At 41.4% G+C, this 21,143-nt stretch overlaps 1 protein-coding gene and 1 non-coding gene across 3 annotated transcripts in view; one reads left to right on the forward strand and one right to left on the reverse strand.

Annotated features, from left to right (window-relative positions):
* The window catches only part of DAPL1 (death associated protein like 1), a 26,546-nt gene extending 5,820 nt beyond the window's left edge, over nt 1–20,726 (reverse strand). The window contains exons 1-3 of one of the 2 annotated variants that reach the window (XM_006168887.3): nt 20,648–20,726; nt 9,787–9,874; nt 7,752–7,812 (exon numbers count right to left, since the gene is read on the reverse strand). In XM_006168887.3, the coding sequence (XP_006168949.1) occupies nt 7,752–7,812; nt 9,787–9,874; nt 20,648–20,702 (204 nt within the window). In that variant the 5' untranslated portion in view covers nt 20,703–20,726. Of the gene's footprint in view, nt 1–7,735; nt 7,813–9,786; nt 9,875–20,647 lie in introns of both variants that reach the window. The other variant, XM_014584320.2, reaches the window with a different exon arrangement.
* On the forward strand, nt 7,880–8,002 carry LOC114006225 (small nucleolar RNA SNORA67). Its single transcript, XR_003547981.1, has one exon. It is a non-coding gene; the product is annotated as a small nucleolar RNA SNORA67 (small nucleolar RNA).
* Nucleotides 20,727–21,143: the final 417 nt, after the last annotated feature.

Here is a 21,143-nt window from a genome sequence, read left to right on the forward strand (position 1 = left end):
TTTGGAGAGGTTTTTGCTATAGGGCGCGCGCGCTCGCCAGACATACAGAGACAGAGAAATCACCCCCCAGGGGGGATGGCCACACCACAATCCCTTCTCCTCCGTTCTCCTCTCGGGATCTTGGGCACGCACGCACATGCATCTGGCACGTGAGTTTTAAGCCACCGGGTCCGGGACGTGAACCGCAGTCGACTACGTGGGAGTCCAGCGACATAGCCATTACACTAACTGCTGGTCCCTCGTTAGTAATGTTTTCACTGGATACTCTCATGTCCTGAGAAGCTTCACAACTATTGCCAAGTTTATCTTCCACAACTGTCCAGAGAATTATTATATTTGGCAGAGTTATTCTTTTATACTGCTTGCTTTAAAAAAAAATTTTTTTAAAGTAAATAAGCAACCCCATATCTCAGAGGAGCGATGTTTCATCTGAAACTCGAATATGGCCAGCCTTAGTGACACGGTCCTAACCTGGCTGTCTGAGGCCTGCGGTGGACGTGATGACTATGTTGGGTGTACCTGTCTCACTCTCTTTCTCTCTGTCTTCCTCTCTCATGGAAGAAATACGTAAATAAACTTTTTAAAAAATCAAGTAACCTCTAAGTAGTAGGTGGAATTTGATCTAAAACCAAGTCTCCCTGATTTTTAGCCTAGAGTACTTTTAGGTTACGTAACCCCTTTCTGCAGAAATACCATGTCAAGTGTCTGTCATTGGGCAACAGGAACTCTTACTGTGTAGTGCTTTGTGAGGTGGGGAAGGCCAGAGGGCGAGGTAGGGAAGAAACAAGTAAGTTGGGGCGGAGCAGGGAGATGGTGGAAGGGGAAGTTAGTGGAAGGGGAAATTTTAGGCTACTTTCTGTAGTTTAATTCCAACTCTTTGGGATTGTTTTTTATTCTTCCAAAAAAATTTTTGTTTTGAGATATTTTTGCTATAGAGTGTATGTGCTCACCAGACAGACAAAATCGAGAAATCACCCCCTGGGGGCATGGCCACACTGCAATCCCTTCATTCTTCTCTCAGGATCTTGAGCATGCACCTGATGTGAGTTTTGGCCGTTGACATTTTAACCCGGTCTACTATGGGGAAGTCCAGTGACGTAACCATTACATCATCTGCTGGTTCCCATTCTTCCAAATCTTAAACTCTAGGTAGGGTATCCAGAGATGAATGATATACAGATAGAAATTGCTTGGCATGATTGAACGGTTGATGAGATCCTATTAATAGGGGTTGTCTTAGATTCTTAAATTCTTAAAGTAGATATAAAATATAACATGGGTTCTTGTGACTAGCCTAATTATAACTCAGGTCACAAATGAATGTTAAAAGAAGAGGTATGGGGTCCAGCAGGTTGGTGCAGTGGTTAAGGGTGCTGGACTCCCACATGGTCAACCGTGGTCTGAGTCTCGGACTTGGCAGCTTGCTCTCTCTCTCTCTCTTTCTCTCTCTCTCTGTTCCTCACTGGTCAAATTAAAATAAGTAAATAAATAAAGTTAAATTAAATAATTCTTTTTTTATAATCTTCAATTCTGCCATTGTATTTCTTCTGACCAATTGTACATTGTTAGGTCTCAGTGACAATTATATACTGTGGGGGGCACATCATGCAATGCAGGGAAAATTTATTAAAAGGTATCTATCTCTATATACCTTTTACAGATATAGACCATAAAAATATCATAAAGACCTTTGTCATCATACTTCTTTGTCACATATATGTTTTTAAAAATATCAGCCTGTGGGGGCCAGCAGGTGGCGTGGTGGTTAAGGTGCTGGACTCTCCCACATGGCAGACCACGGTTCGAGTCCCAGACCTGGTGGCTTGCTTTCTCACTTTCCCTCTCTCTCTCTCTGTGTCTCTCTCTGGTCAAATTAAAACATAAATGAGTGGATAAATAAATAAATAATTAAAAAAAATCAGCCTGTACAATGTCTGTCTGCAATAGTTTTAAAAGAATTATTTACTTAATTTTTTTCTATCTTTGTTATTATTATTTTTTTAAAAAATTTGTACAGGGCCAGTAGGTAGCATGGTAGATAAGGCACTGGATTCCCATATGGCTAACCACAGTTCAAATCCCAGATTTGGTGACTTGCTTTCTTACATTCTCTCTCTCTCTCTCTGTGTCATGACTGCACATGTCCTGTAGAAAGTTAAATAATAATAAAAAATAAATAAAATTAAATAAATAATTAAAAAAATTTTTTTTTGCTATAAGGTGTGTGTGATTCGCCAGAAAGACAGAGAGAGACAGAGGGATAGAAAGCGAGAAATCACCCCCCAGGGAGGATGGCCACGCCGCAATTCCTTCTCCTCCATTCTCATCTCAGGATCTTGGGCACACACGCACACACACCCGGTGTGAGTTTAAGCCACCAGATCCAGGACTTGAACCATGGTTGACTACATGGGAGTCCAGTGACATAGCCATTACACTAACTGCTGGTCCCAAATAAATAATTTCTAAAAATTGATACAGGGTATGCACTCACCAGAGAGGGACAGAGAAAGAGAGGGAAAATGAAAAAACAAGCTGCCAGTTCTGGGACTCAAACTGTGATTGGTCCAATCCCTTAACCACCACGCTATCTGCTGGCCCAGCACTTTTTTTATTTTTAAAAATCAAGGTATAATTTACCTATAATAAAATGTACTCTTCTTAGTGTACTGCTTAATAAGTTTTTTTTTTTTTTGAGAGATTTTCACTGTAGGGCACGTGCGCTCGCCAGACAGACAGACAGACAGAGAGAGACATAGAGACAGAAAGCGAGAAATCACCCCCCAGGGGGGATGGTCATGCCACAATCCCTTCTCCTCCATTCTCCTCTCGGGATCTTGGGCACGCACGCACACGCGCCCGGTGTGAGTTTTAAGCCACCAGGTCCGGGACACGAACCACGGTCGACCACGTGGGAGTCCAGCGACATAGCCATTACGCTAACTGCTGGTTCCCGTGCTTAATAAGTTTTGACAAGTGCATACAATCTGTGACTGTCACCACAATCAAGATATAGAACTGTTCCATCAACTTGCAAAATTGTCTCCTGACACTCTGTGCTCAACATCTCCTCTCACTCGCAGTCCCAACAACCACTGATCTCAGCAGATCTAGCGGTCAGCACATCTCAAACCCAGATTGACCTTTATTACGCAATCCTGCTGTGCTTCAAGTCAAATTATGGATTTTGGGGGTATTTTTCTTAGTTGTATTCCACCAATGTCCATATCTTAGTCACTTATGGCAATTTGAAATTTATTTCTGTTGCTGGATCTTTATCCTTTTTTTTTTTTAAGAATTATTTATTTAATTTTTTATCTATCCATCATCTATCTATCTATATACTTGTTATACAGCACATGTACTATACATAAGACAGAGAGACAGAGAGAGAGAGAGAGAAAGAAGAGAGAGACAAATTGAGAAGGCAAGTCTACCAGTCTGAGACTTGAACCACAGTCTGCCATGTGGGAATCCAGTGCCTTAACCACCATGCCACCTGCTGGCTCCAACCAGCTCCTTATCCTTTACTTGGAATTCCAAGTGGTAGAAGGACCCATGCCTGGGACTAGAGCTAACACTCACTAAGGTCAACAGTACTGAGTACCTTGCACAGATACATAACTTCCTTTCAGCCTCAGGATATCCCTGTTAAGTAGAAACTATTAACCACATTCCCATTGTGGACAGAAGTCTGATTACTTTTTCCTATTTTCTGAAGTCCTTTCCAGACAGCCTAGGGGGAGTCACTCCCACAAACATTAACAGACATTTTTTCCATGAACAAGATTCTTCCTACATCTTGTCCCTGGCATAGTGTCTTTGAGATATATACTCTACCAATTACAGTGTATTCTTTCACTTATCTATTCCCAAGACACAGAACTTCCCTTTCCATCACCAACCTAAAAATTATAAAACCCACCTATAACATATAAGCTCCTGCTTCCACATGTCCCACCTTTTGGGGCCAGACCAATAGAAATCTCTTCACTAATTTTGTCTGTCACTCTCAAAATTAAATGGAAATAAAAAACAAAAACCTTATACCTGATCACCCTGAGAAAGACATGTTTGCCTCCTCTCTGGGCCCGAGTCACTCATATTCTGCTTGAAAATAAACCACATTATTATTAATTTTTTAGAGTTAGTTTTTTTCTGTCAACACCATTTACATGAGGAAAGAGAAGCACAAAAAAGTGAAGACACCTGCCCAAGGACACCAATTATAAAGTGACAGAGTCAGCACAGAAACTGGGTAGTCTATGGCAGATGATGGCACCTGCTCTCTTAACCAGTACACTGTGCAATGTTAGCCACAATCCTACTTCAGGAAACACTGAGCTGAGCATTAAAGTTTTTTTTTTAATTTATTTAAAAAATATATATATAGTTGCTATTAAAAATATTTATAATCATACACCGTCTCAGTGTTCTCTTACAGTTTGCAAATATAACTTATTACTATTTTTTATTATTGTTATTTGGGGGAAAGATTATTCATTTTTTAAAGAATTATTTTATTAACTTTATTTATTCATTTACTTATTTTTATTTGACCCGAGAGGGACAGGCAGAGAGAGAGAGAGAGAGAGAGAGAGAGAGAGAGAAAGTGAAAGCAAGCGGCTGCCAGGTCCGGGACTTGAACTGCGGTCAGCCATGTGGGAGTCCAGTGCCCTTAACCACTATGCCACCAGATAGCCCCACTTATTTTCATTTTTGAGATTTAAAAAGTAAGTTTTTTCTTTTTTTTTTTTTGGAGAGATTTTCACTGTAGGGCGCGTGCGCTCGCCAGACAGACAGAGAGAGACATAGAGACAGAAAGCGAGAAATCACTCCCCGGGGGGATGGTCACGCCGCAATCCCTTCTCCTCCATTCTCCTCTCGGGATCTTGGGCACGCACGCACACGCGCCCGGCGTGAGTTTTAAGCCACCGGGTCCGGGACACGAACCGCGGTCGACTACGTGGGAGTCCAGCGACATAGCCATTACGCTAACTGCTGGTTCCCAAAAGTAAGTTTTTCTTTGTTTGTTTGTTTTTTAATTTTATTTCCTCTAGGTAGCATGTCCTTGCTGGAGAAAGAGGGAAAGTAAGAAAGCACTCCCCAGGAGGGATGGCCATGCCTCAATCCCTTTTCCTCCATTTTCCTCCTGGGATCTTGGGTACACATGTACACATGGTGTGAGTTTTAAGTCACTGGGTCTGGGACTCTAACTGTGGTTGGCCATGCAGGAGCCCATTTATGTTAACGGCTATACCATCTGCTAGCCCCTCCATAAACTTTTTGAAGTGCCCTTACATATGTCTATAAAAACAACATAGACTCTGGCCTCTTGGTGACATATAGCATGTCAATCTTTAATTGACCACTCCTTTCAAATATTTTATTTTGAATGAACAAGTATCCTAGGAGGAACATGTCTATTCTATGCAGTTCTATGTATGACCATGGCATTTTCTTGCCCTGAAGAAGAGATTAGTGGGCAAGAGCGAGAGAATGTAAGACGCAGAGGGGCAGCTTGTGTTACCCTGACAGGATATCATCCATTAGCCTCTCTTCTGAAGTCAGGAAGGTAGAGTCCCGTATGACCTCCTCCACGTCTGCATGAGTAGGAGAACCGAGCCACCCACATTGGCAGGGTCTGTAGCTTTAGCTCATCATCAAGACCTTGCCTTGTTGAATCTGCCCTGCAACATTATGGATTCTAGACTTAGCTTTTCACCTCACTTATATAGAAACCAGTGCTCTTAACCCTAAAAGAGAATATAAGGAGATGACTGTGCAGAGCACTGTGCGAAGAACTTGAGCTCTTTACTCCACACAACAACCCTACAAGCTACGCACTCCAGTTCACAGATGAACTTGTAGCACTGGTGAGAAACTTGCTCAAGGTCATAGAGATAGCAAGTGCTGGCACTGGTGCCAATGGGGGTTTCAGAAGCCAATCATGCAATTTCTGCCCTCCTCTCCTCCTTTCTCTTTTTCATTTTTCATGAAAGAAACACATACAGAAAGAGGAGAGAAAAAATGGAGAAAGACAGAGATCTCTTGAGAGGCAGAGAGACAGATCATCTTTTTTTTTTTTTTTTGAGATGACTTTGCTATAGGGTATGTGTGTTTGCCAGAGAGAGAGAGAGACAGAGAGAGAGAAAGCGAGAAATCACCCCCCCATCCCGGGGGGGATTGACCATACTGGAATCCCTTTTCTTCCATTCTCCTCTTGAGATTAGTTTTAAACTGCCAGATCCAGGACTCAAACTGCAGTTGACTGTAAGGGAGTCCAGCGATGTAACCATTACACCATCTGCTGGTTCCAAGACAGATCATCTATTTTTTTTTTAATAATTTTATTTAACTTTATTTATTTATTTTAATTTGACCAGAGAGGTACAGAGCAAGAATAAGAGAGAAGAGAATGCAAGTCACTAGGTCCAGAACTCGAACTGTGGTCTACCATGTGGGACTCCAGCGTCCTTAACCACCACACCACCGGCTGGTCCCCAGATCATCTTTTGACAGGATCTCCCTGTGCTGCAATCCTCCCAATTAGCTAGGATTACAGGCATGTTCAACCATGCTCTGAACATTCAGGTTTTCTGGAAACCTCCCTTGTGACCTTCATCCTTCAAATGGGAGTGCCATCTGTGTGCCACCATGGCTGGTCCTCTGCTCCCATCTTTTTCAGAGGTTGATCTGATAGGCCTTATAGCTCTGAACTTGGCGGTAAAGCAAGGCTTTCTTCTACAGAGCATGCCCACTTTTGCTTCTTTGGGAAACGTGAAAATAGCAGAAAGAATGATTCATTTCCTTGAATGTAGTGTTCCTACCTCCTAGAAATAGAACAAGAGCTCTCACCTAGCTTACCCATCAAAGCTAAAGACAAACTACTTAATCTGGGGACCTGCAGTTGGCGTAATGCCTACGTTGCTGGACTCCCATGTAGTCGATCACAGTTCAAGTCTCAGACCCGGTGACTTAAACTTATGCCTGGCGCATGTGTGTGTGTGCCCAAGATCCCAAGAGGAGAATGGAGAAGGGATTGCGGCGTGGCCATCCCCCCTGGCGGGTAATTTCTCGCTTTCTGCCTCTCTGTCTCTCTCTGACTTTCTGGCGAGCGCACGCGCCTGATAGCAAAAACCTCTCCAAAAAGCCCATTGAATCTGATCAGTGCCCACCTGGTAAGAGTTTTCTTAGTTTCTGGAGCTGCTTAGAAATTCAGGATATAGAATTAAAAATAGCAATAGCCAATTATATTTATAAACAGAGTTTACTAGATAATCCCAACTGGTGTCCCACCTTCCTCTAGCCCTTAACTGTGCATGCTCCACCAGCCACCCTACCTCAGATCAAACATTTCCTTATGGCATTGTTCGGGCAGGGAGGAAATCCCCAAACTACTGAATTCCCTCCCAAAACACAGCTGCCTTTTCTCAAGACTTGCCAAGGTTGCTGAGAAATATTCGGGATGTCAAAGTAACGTTCTGCAAACTCAGCAACATGAGTGTCACTTTATTTTCTGTCTTATTTTTGCAATGATTGATTAAATGGACACTAGGAATTTGGGAGTAACAGGCTTTCTCACCCAACCTCTCTGTGTTCCTCTGACCATGAGCAGATTCTATCACAGGGACATGAAATCTCGGCTTGGAAAAACCCTCAGGGGTCACGTGCTTGTTCACTCACACACCGGACCTGCTGGGTGGACCCTGACATGGAGCCACGTGTGACTTGCCTCGGCCATGGCTCACCTTGTCCAGTGTGTCATTCAGGGCATCCAGCGTCTGTATTTTGACAACGTTTGCAATGGCACTGTGAAGATGAAAAAAACAAAACTTCAAGTAAGACCTAAACACCTGCCCACTAAAGAGGCCAAATGATCCAAGTGGCCCTCTCGCCCTCTCAGGGCAAGTAGCAACTTGGAATAAAACCCAGCTTGCCTGAAGTCTCTGGGGGCCAGGGGATGCTGATTTCCTTTGCCTTCCTTTGGCTGCCTATATGTGTGAGAACAATAAAAATATAAATAAATAAATAAAGAGGTTAAATGATTTATTCAGTGGGTTGTCAAGCTTTCACTCTGCTTGGCAACATCTAGAAGACTAAACTGCCTCTGTGTACCTACATGCCACAGCAAGTTTTGAAGGCCAAGTTATCCTCATTATTATTTTTAAGTTTTAATATGAAGCATAATGCACATATTAGAAATATATAGCTTGGTAAATCTTCACAAGCTGAAAACACTACTCAAACTGGTTGCCCCAACAGATAACCGCTGCCCTGACTTAAGCCCCACAGATTAGTCGAGTGTTTTTGTACTCTACAGAATGAATCATTTATAGCATATATCCCTTTGTCGGGCTTCTTTTTCTTAGGCCAAGTTATTCTGTAGGAGTTTCCTTTAGAGTCGAGTCTATAGTGCAATGTCTTGAAGAAACTTCTGTACTTGGCATTTTCCCTCTGGATGGCTTGTGTCGGTTGGTAGAAATCATTAGGAAATAGATATAGATTAATGGTGCTCAGAAATTCATTTTCTCTGATATATATTAATTGATTTACTATTACTTTTTAAGATAGAGTTTTGCTACATCATAGCCTTCATGCTTCAGCCTCCCAAGTAGCTGGGACTATAGATGTGCCATTGCGCCCAAGCTTGTTAAGATGGGCCAGTGGGCCTGGCCTCCCCTGTGGCCTCAGCCTGCTAAGTACCAGTGTTAACCAGCATGTGCTACCATGGCCAGGACTCTATGATATGTGTGTGTGTGTGTGTATATATATATATATACAGAGAGACAGAAAGCGATAAATCACCTTCAGGGAAGATGGCCACACCACAGTCCCTTCTCCTCCATTCTCCTCTCAGATCTTGGGCACCCACACACACGCGCCAGGCGTGAGTTTAAGCCACCCAGTCTGGGACTTGAACAGTGGTCGACTACATGGGAGTCCAGCGACATAGCCATTACGCCAACTGCTGGTCCCAAATAAATAAATAAATTAATTAATTAATGAACAAATGTTTATTAAAAACTATTTAAAAGCAACTGGGTTTTTAAAGAGGATTCCTAAGGAGTAGATAGCTTTACTACTCTCTAGCCAACTACTACTTTTGAACTGCTTATCAACTTATCTCTGGAAACCATCTGAAATTACTAGTCTCTGAAGCACCCTGTTTTATACTACTTGGAGGAAACAGTTGTGTCTGTTTCTTTCTTTTTGAAATGCACTCATTTCCCTTAACCAAGGCGGAGTGTGGCTGACCATTTATGTATCTGGTCCAGCCCGCAGCTCTCTGCTTAGTTCTGGGAAAACAGCTCCTTATGTCAAGGTTATGGCAAAGGAGCAAGGAGAAGCCAACCTTGGTTTCACATGCTTTCCAGCTATGCCAAATATAGTGGCCATTAGTTTCTACATGATTGAGTGAATGTAGAAAATTTTTTAAAAGGCATTTATTTTTAATTCAAGAGATTTATTTTAGCAGAAAACATATTTTGGAAAAGGGCCAGCCTAGGGACAATGTTTTAAATGCTAATCTAAAAATAAGATAAAGGGTGTGGTCAGGTTTGGTGGCCACAGAAAGGAAGAGAATGGATGGGGTCATCACTGGGGCCCAGGGAGAGCTTTCTAGATGAGAACCACTTTCCTCCCCTCCTCACTAAGTCTCCACCAGCAATGACCCGACTGCCTCCAAATGCATAGGGAACCTTGGTTTGTCTTAAAATACCCCAAAACAGAGCCATCCAAAAATGCCTGGCGGTGATAAAGGAGAGAAAATTAAGCACTACCTACCTTGTTTTCTCTAATCCTGTTTTTTTGGTGTGTCTCTCCAAGACTCCAATTTCTTGTTTTTTGGAAATACGCATTCCTCCGGCTTTTACTGTAAGCAAATAAGCAACAACAAGAAGTTAAAACAGTGAGAGAAGGTTTACTTTGTCATTTAGGGAATAAATTTAGATTTAAGAAGAATTTTTCAACTTATTTTTTAAAGATCTAAACTTCCCTTTAAAACACCACAATAAAAAGAAAAGAATTTCTTTTTTGGGCCAAGTGGGGGCAGAGGAAGGGCTGAGGTCCGCTTGTTTATGCTCAGAGAGGTAAAATTTAGGCCAAAAACACAGCAGCAGCTTACACCTTAGATTTGGGAGGAGAAAAACAGCATAATCCCTTAGGCATTTCACTGAGAAACATTTTTTTCTTGTTATCAAAGCAATTACATTCTTCCCGATAGCAACCAACAATTACAATCTGACCCTCTGTTTTCCCACAAGATTAAAGCTTGTGCATGGCTTGCATTTTTTTTTTTTTCCAACCATAGCTTTCAAAAGCCAGATTCTGAGAGATGAGACAAAAGTCAGGGCACACAGTGATAACAGGCTTCTAATCCAACAGAGGAGCTTCTGAGTCCACCGGATACCCACCTTCCACTCCGGACCTCAAACCTCCAGTGTTGGCCCAGCTTAGATGTTCTAATGAGTAATTAAACTGCATTAATAATCCTGCCATCTAGAGATCAATTAGTGTTAATTAGGCTACAGATGACCTAACAGCAATTCAAGTGTTTAACAATGTCAGATGAAATCAACTTTTAAAAAACAACAACCCATTTCGGATTGCAAGTCAAAGCAAATACTTTCTCTGTTCCCATGGAATTTGCACATCTAAAATCTGACAAGCTCGAATGAGAAAAAGCTAAATGGACATTGATTTGTTTGAACCTGTTAATTCTTTTATGGAAATGCCAAATTGACAACTTCCTAAATCTAGTTCCAATAAAGTAAAAAATTAAAAAACACACAATTTCTCAATGTCTTTGTGAATCGACTTCATCTTTGTGCTTTAAAAATTATTATTTAATTAATTAACTTGGGGTGTATGTAATACATGCATAAGGCATACAATTAAAAAAGCATAAAAAGATCTACAGTGTTCCCTCCCACCATTATCTCCCAACCTTCCCGATCACCTTCCCAGATATTGCTAATGTAACTGGTTTCTTGGGTCTTTATTCACAGATATTCTACACATACATCAATGTGCTATTAGTCTCAGAAAACGGGATCATAAGATACACATTGCTTTGCATTTTTTTTAAAAAAACTTTATATTGGGGAGAAAGTTCCATATCTATAGAGCTATTAGGTGAAGTGATGTTTAAGACACTGGATTCCTCATGACTGCCTTCGTGATTTGAGTCCTGAAACTGTTGTTTAAAAAACACTTGGAGTGCTTGTGCATGTATAACCAAAATCCCAAGAGAAGACTGGAAAAGAAGGGGTTTTGGTGTGGTCATCTCCCCTGGGGAGGTTATTTCTCATTTTCCCTCTTTGTCTCTTTGGTTAGGGCATGCACCCTGTAACATGTAAGAAACTAAAACAAAACAAAACAAACAAAAAAAACCCAAACTTCATTATTATATGAATGTTTATTATATAGACATTCTGAGTTTATTAAACCAGTTCCCTAATTTTGAACATTTCATAAGTTTCTAATGTGTTGCTGTCACAAACAATGCTGCAATGAATATTCTTTTATGTACATAATTTTGCACAAGTATAGTATATTCATGGGATATATCTTACAAGAGCTCTTGTTAGTTCTTAAGACTGTGTGTTTGAAATTTTGTTAACTCCTGCCAAATTTGCCTTCATTAAGGTTGCACTTGAGTGTAATCTACTGGCAATGATGTCAGCAATTGTTTCCCCATGGCCATAGCAGCAATGTGAGCTAGAAAACTTTTGGTTTTGTCAACCAATAAGTTAAAAAAAATAGAGGCTGGCAAAGGGCATGACTGTTAGGGCAACTGGACTCCGACATGGTTTACCATGGTTTGAATTCTGGATCTGGCAGCATGCTTTCTCACTTTCCCTCTCTCTTTTTCTTTCTCTCTCTGGTCAACTTAAAAATAAAATAAAATAAAAATAGTGACAATGAATAAAATTAGATAAAATAATTCTTTGAAAAGAAAAAGAATAAAAAAATAAAGTCATCACATTGCTTTAATTGCATTTTTCATTTTTTATTAAAAATTGAGCTTGTTTCTGTGTTTCAGAATTCTTAGTATTTTCTATAAACTGTTCAGATCCTTCATTCATGTTTTTCTATTGAATTGTCACTATTTTTCTTGTCTTTTGCTTATTGATTTATAGAGGGTCTTTGTGAGATGGATTGCAAATATAAAATATTTTATTGTGCCAGTTATTGTTTTTTTTTTTTTTATTTCACAGGTAATTTTTTTTTTGCCATGCAGAAATGTGCTGCTTTTATCTGAATTTGTCAATCTCTTAAGGGTTTTGTGTCACTATGGACTTTGGATATTTTTTAAACATTATCCCATGTTTTCTTCTAAAACATTTATAGTTTCATTTTATTTTCTAAAATCTTTTTCTTTTTTTAATTTGCGATAGTGTGTGCACTCACCGGGGGTGTGTGTGGGGGAGAGAAAGCACTCCTTAAGGGAGATGGCCACTCTACAATCCCTTCTCCTCCATTCTCCTTTTGGGACTTTGAGCACATATTTTGCACAATCAGCCTTTGATCATTATGCATTTTGTGTAAGTCATGTGAAAGAATATAAGACTTAGCATCAGACATGGAGTGGTGGTTAGGGTGGTGGGATCGCACCTTGGCTGACTACACAGTTTGAGTCCCAGACCTGATGACTTGCAAAACATGCCATATTGCCAGATGTGTGCCAAGAATCCCAAAAGGAGGGAGAACTGGAGAAGAAGGGCTTGCAATGTGACCATTCCCCATGGAGGGTGCTTTATTCCTTTCCTACCCTCTGTCTCTCTGGTGAATGCATGCACCTTCTGGCAAAAATTTAAAAAAATTTTTCATTAAAAAAATAAAATTCTTGGGACCAGCAGTTAGCATAATGGCTATGTCGCTGGACTCCCACGTAGTCAACCACGGTTCGAGTCCTGGACCCGGTGGCTTAAACTCACACCGGGCGTGTGTGCATGTGTGCCCAAGATCCCGAGAGGAGAATGGAGGAGAAGGGATTGCAGCGTGTCCATCCCCCCTGGGGGGAGATTTCTCGCTTTCTATCTCTCTGTCTCTCTCTGTCTGTCTGGTGAGCGCACGCGCCCTATAGCAAAAACCTCTCAAAAAAAAATAAATAAATAAAAATAAAATTCTTAATAAAAAAACCTGAATATTATTGAAAAATTTTTTTCTATTAATTCGAAATTTCACTTTTATTATAAACCGAGTTCACACATGCACATACACACATGCATACACATGCATATGTAATGTATAAGTGTGTAAGCACATACAGGTATATCTGTGACTACTCCTGGACTTCTGTTCCATTCATCTGTCTGTTCATATATGACTACAAAGCTATGTTAATTATCACAACATTATGTTTTAATATCTGACAGTTAATCTTCCCTTATTACATTTCTTTTGCAGAAATTTACTAGCTATAGATGCTCCTTAACTTATGGTGGGGTTTTGTTACAATAAACCCATTGTAAGTTGAAAATATTGTAGGTCAAAATTAATTTAATATACCTAACTCACCCAGTATCATAGCTTAGCCTAGTCTACCTTAAAAGTGTTCAGAACATTTCCATTAGCAAAATCATCCAATGCAATGTCTATCTTGTAATAAAATATTGAATATCTCATTTAATTTATTGAGTACTGTACTGGAGGAGAAAAATGGAATGATTATAGTAACACATAATAACATATATTAAGGAAATACCTATTATTATTTTATTAGGCTTAAAAATTATGAGTAGATGCTGAATTTTTTTCAAATATATTTTTAGCTAAAATGCTATACAGGGTCAGACAACGCTGGTTTTTCTTTTTCTCTTTTCTTTTTTTTCTTTTTTTTTCTTTGGAGAGGTTTTTGCTATAGGGTGCGTGCGCTTGCCAGGAAGACAGAGAGAGACAGAGAGACAGAAAGCGAGGAATCACCCCCCAGCGGGGATGGCCATGCCGCAATCCCTTCTCCTCCAATCTCCTCTCGGGATCTTGGGCACGCACGCACATACGCCCAGCGTTGAGTTTAAGCCACCGGGTCTGGGACTCGAACCGCAGTTGACTACATGGGAATCCAGTGACATAGCCATTACGCTAACTGCTGGTCCCACAACTCTGGTTTTTCTAAATCTTGTGATCTTGCATAAGATACTTACACTTCTTTCAGGCTCATTTTCCACATCTTTCCAAAGAAAATAATACTAACTCAGGGTTTTTTTAGAGTATAGACTTAATGTAAGTACCTGGCATCTGGTGGGCACTTAATAATTATTATTCATATTTATTTATGTTTCTCCAGAGAGAATGAAGACCAATTCATGGAAGTTTCAGAAAGACAGAGTCTGGCTACGAACGCAAGGACTTTGAAAAGTTCATGGGGAAATGGAATTACAGGGTTAGTTTATTTTGGTGCAAAAGTTTTTTGAAGGACCAACAGATGGAATGGTTATACTGCTGGACTTCCACATAGTTGACCATGGTTCAAGTCCAGGAGCTGGCAGCTTAAAATACACAGTGCATGTGTGTGCATGCCCAAAATCCCAGGAGGAGAAGGGAGAAGGGATTGTGGTATGGCCATCTCTCCTGGAGGTAATTTCTTGCTTTCGGTCTCTCTGTTTCTCTGGTGGGTATTCTCACTCACCACTGTACCCAAATCTGTCTGTTTAAATTTGTAATTACTTACATAATTCCATGTTTGGCATTTATTGCCTTGTAAGGATGTGAGTACCAAAAGTAAAAACCCTCGCAAAAATTTTTTTGTTTTTAAAAACCCATACATAGTTTTTCATAATAAAAATTGTCCATGACCTTCCTAAAGACACCTTGTATAAAAGTTTGTGTTATTCAATGTGAAATAGACTCCTCACTATGACAATGAGATTTCGCCCCTCAATGTATTAGAGTGAAAAAAGAAGTCCACCTGTCATGGGGAACCAGCAGTTGGCGTAATGGCTGTCACTGGATTCCCACTAGTCGACCGCGGTTCGTGTCCCAGACCTGGTGGCTTAAAACCCACGTGGGCACGTGTGCGTGCATGCCCAAGATCCCGAGAGAAGAATGGAGGAGAAGGGATTGCTGCGTGGCCATCCCCTCTGGGGTGTGATTTCTCACTTTCTGTCTCTCTGTCTCTCTCTGTCTGTCTGGCGAGCACACGTGCCCTATAGTGAAAAACCTCTCAAAAAGAAAAAAAATAAAAGTCCACCTGTCATGAATATCTTAGGAGACTTCTGAGGAATTTGGTAGAAGTTGAACTAGATCTATTATAAAGTCCTGATTAGAATTTTAATTCTTCTCATCTACCTCCAAAGGAGAATCTATCACTTCTCTCTCTTTGGAAGAGCCATAGACTATTTAATGGTGAAGTAAGTACCAAAATCAATAAAAAAGACAAACACAGATGTAAGAGTTCTTCATTTTTAAGGACAGTAAAACAGAGACTTTGGGGAGAGGAGTTTAAAAATCCTCCCCAGAAGACGTCCATCTAGCAGTCTTCGAATTCTCTCTGCTGTAGGACTGTAGGCTCCAATTCAGTGACTTAGAAAGCATGAGGAAACCACAGTTTGGATTTCCAGAACACAATTCTGGTTCCACAGTTGTTTTGGTAGGTAATCTCACTTGGTCATCCTGTACAGTAGAAAGGAGATAATGTCCCTAGACTATAGGTGGATGCACCAAGATATAGGTCAAGGCTCTCACTCCATTGGAGTGACTGAACCAGATGGAACCAGTTCGTGGCAGTGTTATCTTCAAAACCCTGCTGGGACACTGGTCACACTCATCTCCCAGGATCTAGATGAACCATAATTTACAACTCAACATGATCAGGTTTTTATTTTGCTTATACCAGATAAGATTGACTGAAGAAACATTTTCAAGGTCCACTGTATCCAAATCTGCCTGTTTAAATTTGTAATCATTTACATAATTCCATGTTTGGGATTTATTGCTTTTTGAACCATTGTAAAAAAGCCAGCTGGAATTAGGCAAAGTAAAATTTGAACTGACTTAACTTTTTCACAGGCCTTTGAATACAAATACTTTAGGTAAGACTTTAGGCCCTTTCAGTAAGTAAAATGAACTAGAGACAGAAAAGGCAAGAGAGATGTTCTTTTGATAGTTTCATTATGAAAATCAGAATTTGTGTGGGGAAAATAAAGTTTTGTTTTCCTATTTCTGTATAAGAGCTATATTCTTGTAGCTGCTTCTGTGGCCTGTAACTTTTGAAACCAGCAGTTAGCATAATGGCTATGTCGCTGGACTCCCACGTAGTCGACCGCGGTTCGTGTCCCGGACCCGGTGGCTTAAAACTCACGCCGGGCGCGTGTGCGTGCGTGCCCAAGATCCCGAGAGGAGAATGGAGGAGAAGGGATTGCGGCGTGACCATCCCCCCTGGGGGGTGATTTCTCGTTTTCTGTCTCTATGTCTCTCTCTGTCTGTCTGGCGAGCGCACACGCCCTACAGTGAAAATCTCTCAAAAAAAAAAAAAAAAAGAAAAGAAAAAAAGAAAAATAGACCTTTAGTTTAGGATTCTATGTAACAAGTTCTAGTTCGATTTTCCAGACATCTTGCACAGTTTTGAATAGAGTAGTAAAGATAAAGACAAGCCTGCAAGAAAAAGTAAGCTTTTCCTTCATAAATCCATGGAGAATGTATGTGAAAAAGCTGACAGACAAAGGTTAGTGCAAACTCTGCCTTATGACTTAGAACTTCTATTTAAAGATTTTAATTAAAAGATCAGATATTTTCAAAATGCTTACTTTGCATTCAGTTGATTTATTAGCAAATTTTAGGCTGCCAGTCCAGACCTAGAAAACCCTCATCAGGAAAGAGCAGTGAAGTGTAAATGCACTAAAATGTGTCGCTCTGAAGGTCGGAGTCTGGAGACCCCCCCGCCCGAGTATGGTGGCACGGCTGAGTCCATGATTAGCCACTGGCTGAGGTTGGAGAGGGATCGCAGCATTGAGACCCTATTGAGGATGCTGTCTCTCTGCCCCTCTCACTGTATCTCTCATTCTTGGGAGAAATAAATAAACAAAACGAAAGAGATATCAAGCAAGGAGAGAAGGCTTTAGATCAAGAGGGCTTTGGTATGAGGCCAACATTATTTTCCAGTCCCAGCTTCACTGCCCATGGGCTGTGTGACTTAGGCAAGTCCCTCACTGTCACTGAGCTTCAGTTTGCTTCTCGGTGGAACGCCATCCATCTGCAGGGCTGCTGCCATGTCTAGAAGTCTCTGCTGTGTCTGGCATGCAGTTGGCACCGAGGGAATGGAAGCTGTGTTGCAGTCATCAGCTCCTACCCCATGGCTAGGGGCAGTGAACTCGCAGCTCCTCTGTTCCAACCTCACAGATCTTATCCCCTGCAACCCTCACAGGTTGACTTGAGCAGATGGGACTGAGAATCAAGCCTTTGTGGGGTGTGTGTGTTAGACCATTTTTTTCTTTCTTTATTTCTTCAGAGAAAGAGAAAGAGACTCTCAACATGGTCCCCACACTGTGACCCACCCCATTCCCAGTCAGTCGGAACCATGGGCACACACATGCACCCACTGCGTGCACAGGGACACCTCAGGACACCAACTCAGGATTTCCCACGTGGCCCCAGCATTGCGGAGGACCATACCACTGCAGTTGGCCTCTGTATGTTTTTTAAATGACACTGGCCCTTGTGCACTCATGGTCACACCTCATGTTCTGTATTAGTTTTAAACTTGGGGATAGTCCCTCCTCAAACTCCCTTCTCTATTTAATGAGACAGAAAACTTACTCTGTCTAGGGATTCAGTGGTGACCCCTCTGGTGACTGGTTCATTTGACTTAAAACAACTTGTAAAATGCAGGGAATATAGAAAAACTTGTGAACTGCTCTTCTCTCTACTTATCCTCAATTTGGCTTCCCTGGATCACTTTCCACTCACACACTTTGGTGCTGCTTTCATGTAATGGGATGCATATGGAGCTGAGAGTGAGGCGAATCAAAAGAGCAGAAAATTCAGAGCTACTTACGAGAGGCCAGGACACCTCACGTTTAACATGGTCTTGTTTCACAGCATTGATGTATAACTGGGGCTGACAGAGGTGGAATATACTATATTAATAAACATGAGAAGAAAACCGCTGAGCATTCCACATGGAGGGCAGGCATTACAGCTGGCTGACTTCTGATTGCTTTTATTTTTAACTGCGATGGAGTAGGCACAGGGACCTGTTCCATGCCTGTTTCTTCTTGTTCTGACTATGGCAGTCACGCCCAGTGTAGCTCCAGCAGCAGCATGTCCTGCATGGGGAGGGTAACTGCTGCCCATAGCCATGAGTTCACTAGGCTTGCATTTGAAGGGGTTAGTTTTCATGCACCAGGTACTTCCTCCTAGGCCATCTCTTTTTATCATCACAACAGCCTTCTTGGGTCAATGTTATTTATTATACACTGTGTCAGAGATGAGAAAACTAAAGCTAAGAACTGTGGAATAAAATCAAAATTCAAACCTAGCTCCCTCTTACCCCAAAGACCATGTCACACTGTTGCCACGGCATCACATTGGCTTTCCATTTTTCAGGGAGTATATTTTGCTTATAAAAATCAGGTGAAGATGGGGACCAGCAGGTGGTGTGGAAATTAAGGCACTGGACACTAACACATTGCTGACTACAGTTGAGTCCTGGACCTGGTAGCTTGGTTTCTCACTTTCCCTCTCTTTCTCTCTCTGTGTCTCTCTCTCTGGTCAAATTAAAATAAATGAATGAATAAAAAATTGTTTGGGGAAGTTTTTGCTATAGGGTGTGTACACTTGCCAGAAAGACAGAGACAGAAAGACAGAAAGTGAGGAATCACTCCCCGGGGGGGATGGCCACGCTGCAATTCCTTCTCCTCCATTCTCCTCTTGTGACCTTGGGCACGCATGCACATGCACCCGGCATGAGTTTAAGTCACCAGGTCTGGGACTTGAACCACGGTCCACTACATGGGAGTCCAGTGACAGCCATTACGTCAAGTGCTGGTTCCTGAATAAATAAAATTAAATAAGTTTTCTAAAAATATCAGGTGAAGATTTAATAGAATGTTGGCACCTAATTATTTTTGTTGCATAAATAAAATTTTGCATCATTGTAAACTGGTTCAGACTTAAAATCCGTAGGAAGACAAGCTGAAGGATGGGGTGTCTTTGTTCCCTTGTGCTCAGTGGGGAGGCAAAAGTCTGCCTTCATCTCCATTCTAATTATCCAAAACCTCTTATCTGCTGTGTCACAGTTCATAATAATTAATCGCCACGCCAGAGGCATTGTGACATGCTTGATGGAGTCATGGTGTGCTATGTACACAGAGTAATTAGCAATCATTAATGGTGGGGACTGAAAGTTCCTGGTGGTTTAATTTAAACTTTCTTTTGGTTAAGTTTATCTTGGTTTTCTTTGGGCATAAACACAGTTTAGCAAATCAGGTTTTAGCTGAACTGCTTTCTGAAGGATTGAAGTGGAAATGTTGGGAAGAGAATGGAATGATTTATTTCTGTTCTCTTTATTTGTGTAATGAGCTTCTTGTCTAATCATTTGAGTACGTAGTTCCTGACCATTGGTTAGCATCACTAACTTTAAATATAGATCATGTTAATATTTGCTAAATACAACTACAAATCTAAAACGTCAGTAGTCTGCCAAAGGAGATTAGGGCATGGTTTCTAAAACGGGAAAGAGAATTAGCAGTAAAAATTCTCTTTTCTGCTGAGCTGCCCACAAGAAAACCACCGAAACTGTCAAAATTTGATGCTTTGGAAAGGTTATATCTCCATTGCCCTCTGCAACAAAGATGACTGCAATAACCTTGGCCTAGAGGTGCCCAAGAATTACACCAGTAAATAAAATTTGTCAATGGAGAGAGGCAGGAATAAAGTGGTCAAGGTTTTAAGAGGAAAAAACGTAGGAAGACATTGAAAGAACATAAAACAGACTAAAACTGTATTTGCAGCCAATCTGTATGAACATATGGTTAAGTACAATAAAACTGGTTTTCATATTCCAGAGAGTTGATAAAAATAGCATACATTTGAAAAGAGAAAAACAATGTGGGTGCTTTGCAAAACACCTTGAGAACCTCCTTTTCCAGCCAGCCCAATCCAATCTTTGTGTCCTTTTTTGAAAAGTGTGTCTCACCTTGCTAACAGGTGAATTACATCGCTGGTAACACTGCCCAACCCCAAAACCTGAGGAGGGAGAGAAAGATTTGGCTGCCTGGGTACGAACAGATGATGCACAGGCATCTTGGGGAGACTGAGTCTCAGAGCTAGAACCTGTCTGGAGGCAAGTTCCCATGGTAGCAAATCCTCTTCCAGGAGTAGATGTGTCACTACTCACCTGTAGCCAGGTACGGACAATGTAACCTTCTTACTATCCCTGTTCACAGCACAGTATCCCTTCAGTGCCCATAAGTAATTAGGTTTTCATTCAGATGGGGCCTGACAAAGCCCCAGATGGTTTTATGCACAAGGTAAGGAGGATAAAAGATACAGGAGGAAATTGGGTTGTGTCAAGTTAAGATAATAGTGGGTGAGCTGAGAACCTCCGCTCCTATTTGGGACACTCTAGTCCAAGCCATTGACAGAAGGAGAGGCAGCAATAGCAGCAGTTTGCTGGTCAGAGGGCAGAAGGGAGGCAGCCTACCTGCAGGAGGATGCCCCCCTTTCAGCGGGGAGAGGACTTGTGCTTCGTTTGCCATAGCGCTGCCTGTTCTGGTGCTCTGGAGGCCAAGTGCCAGCTGCCCTACCGCACCCTGGCTTTATATGGGCAGGGCGGGGCCTCTTCAGGGCATTGCTGAGCAGCAACAGGGCTTGTCACCCTGCTCTCTGGGAACTGCACCTCTATGGCAAGATTTCTCTTAGAAGAAAACTTTTGCCTTCTTCCCTTCATCTAGGAATGTAAGGTAGATGTCTACAAGAGGCAGGGAATTTTTGCTTTCTTTCACATGAGGAAGGCGAGAGGCTGGAGTTGAGTGGAGTTCTTTTTCTCTCCAGTTTTTCACTCCTCAGGTATATCTAGTGCACCTACAATGTGACAGGCTCCTGTTATTTACTGGCATGGCAAGGTGGACAAGACAAGATCTTTGCTTTGATACATCCACAGTCTTTCTGGAGAGACGGATATAAGCCAAGTGCTATGC

Source organism: Tupaia chinensis, unplaced genomic scaffold (genome assembly GCF_000334495.1).
Source record: "Tupaia chinensis unplaced genomic scaffold, TupChi_1.0 Scaffold146346_2, whole genome shotgun sequence".
NCBI lineage: Eukaryota > Metazoa > Chordata > Mammalia > Scandentia > Tupaiidae > Tupaia > Tupaia belangeri.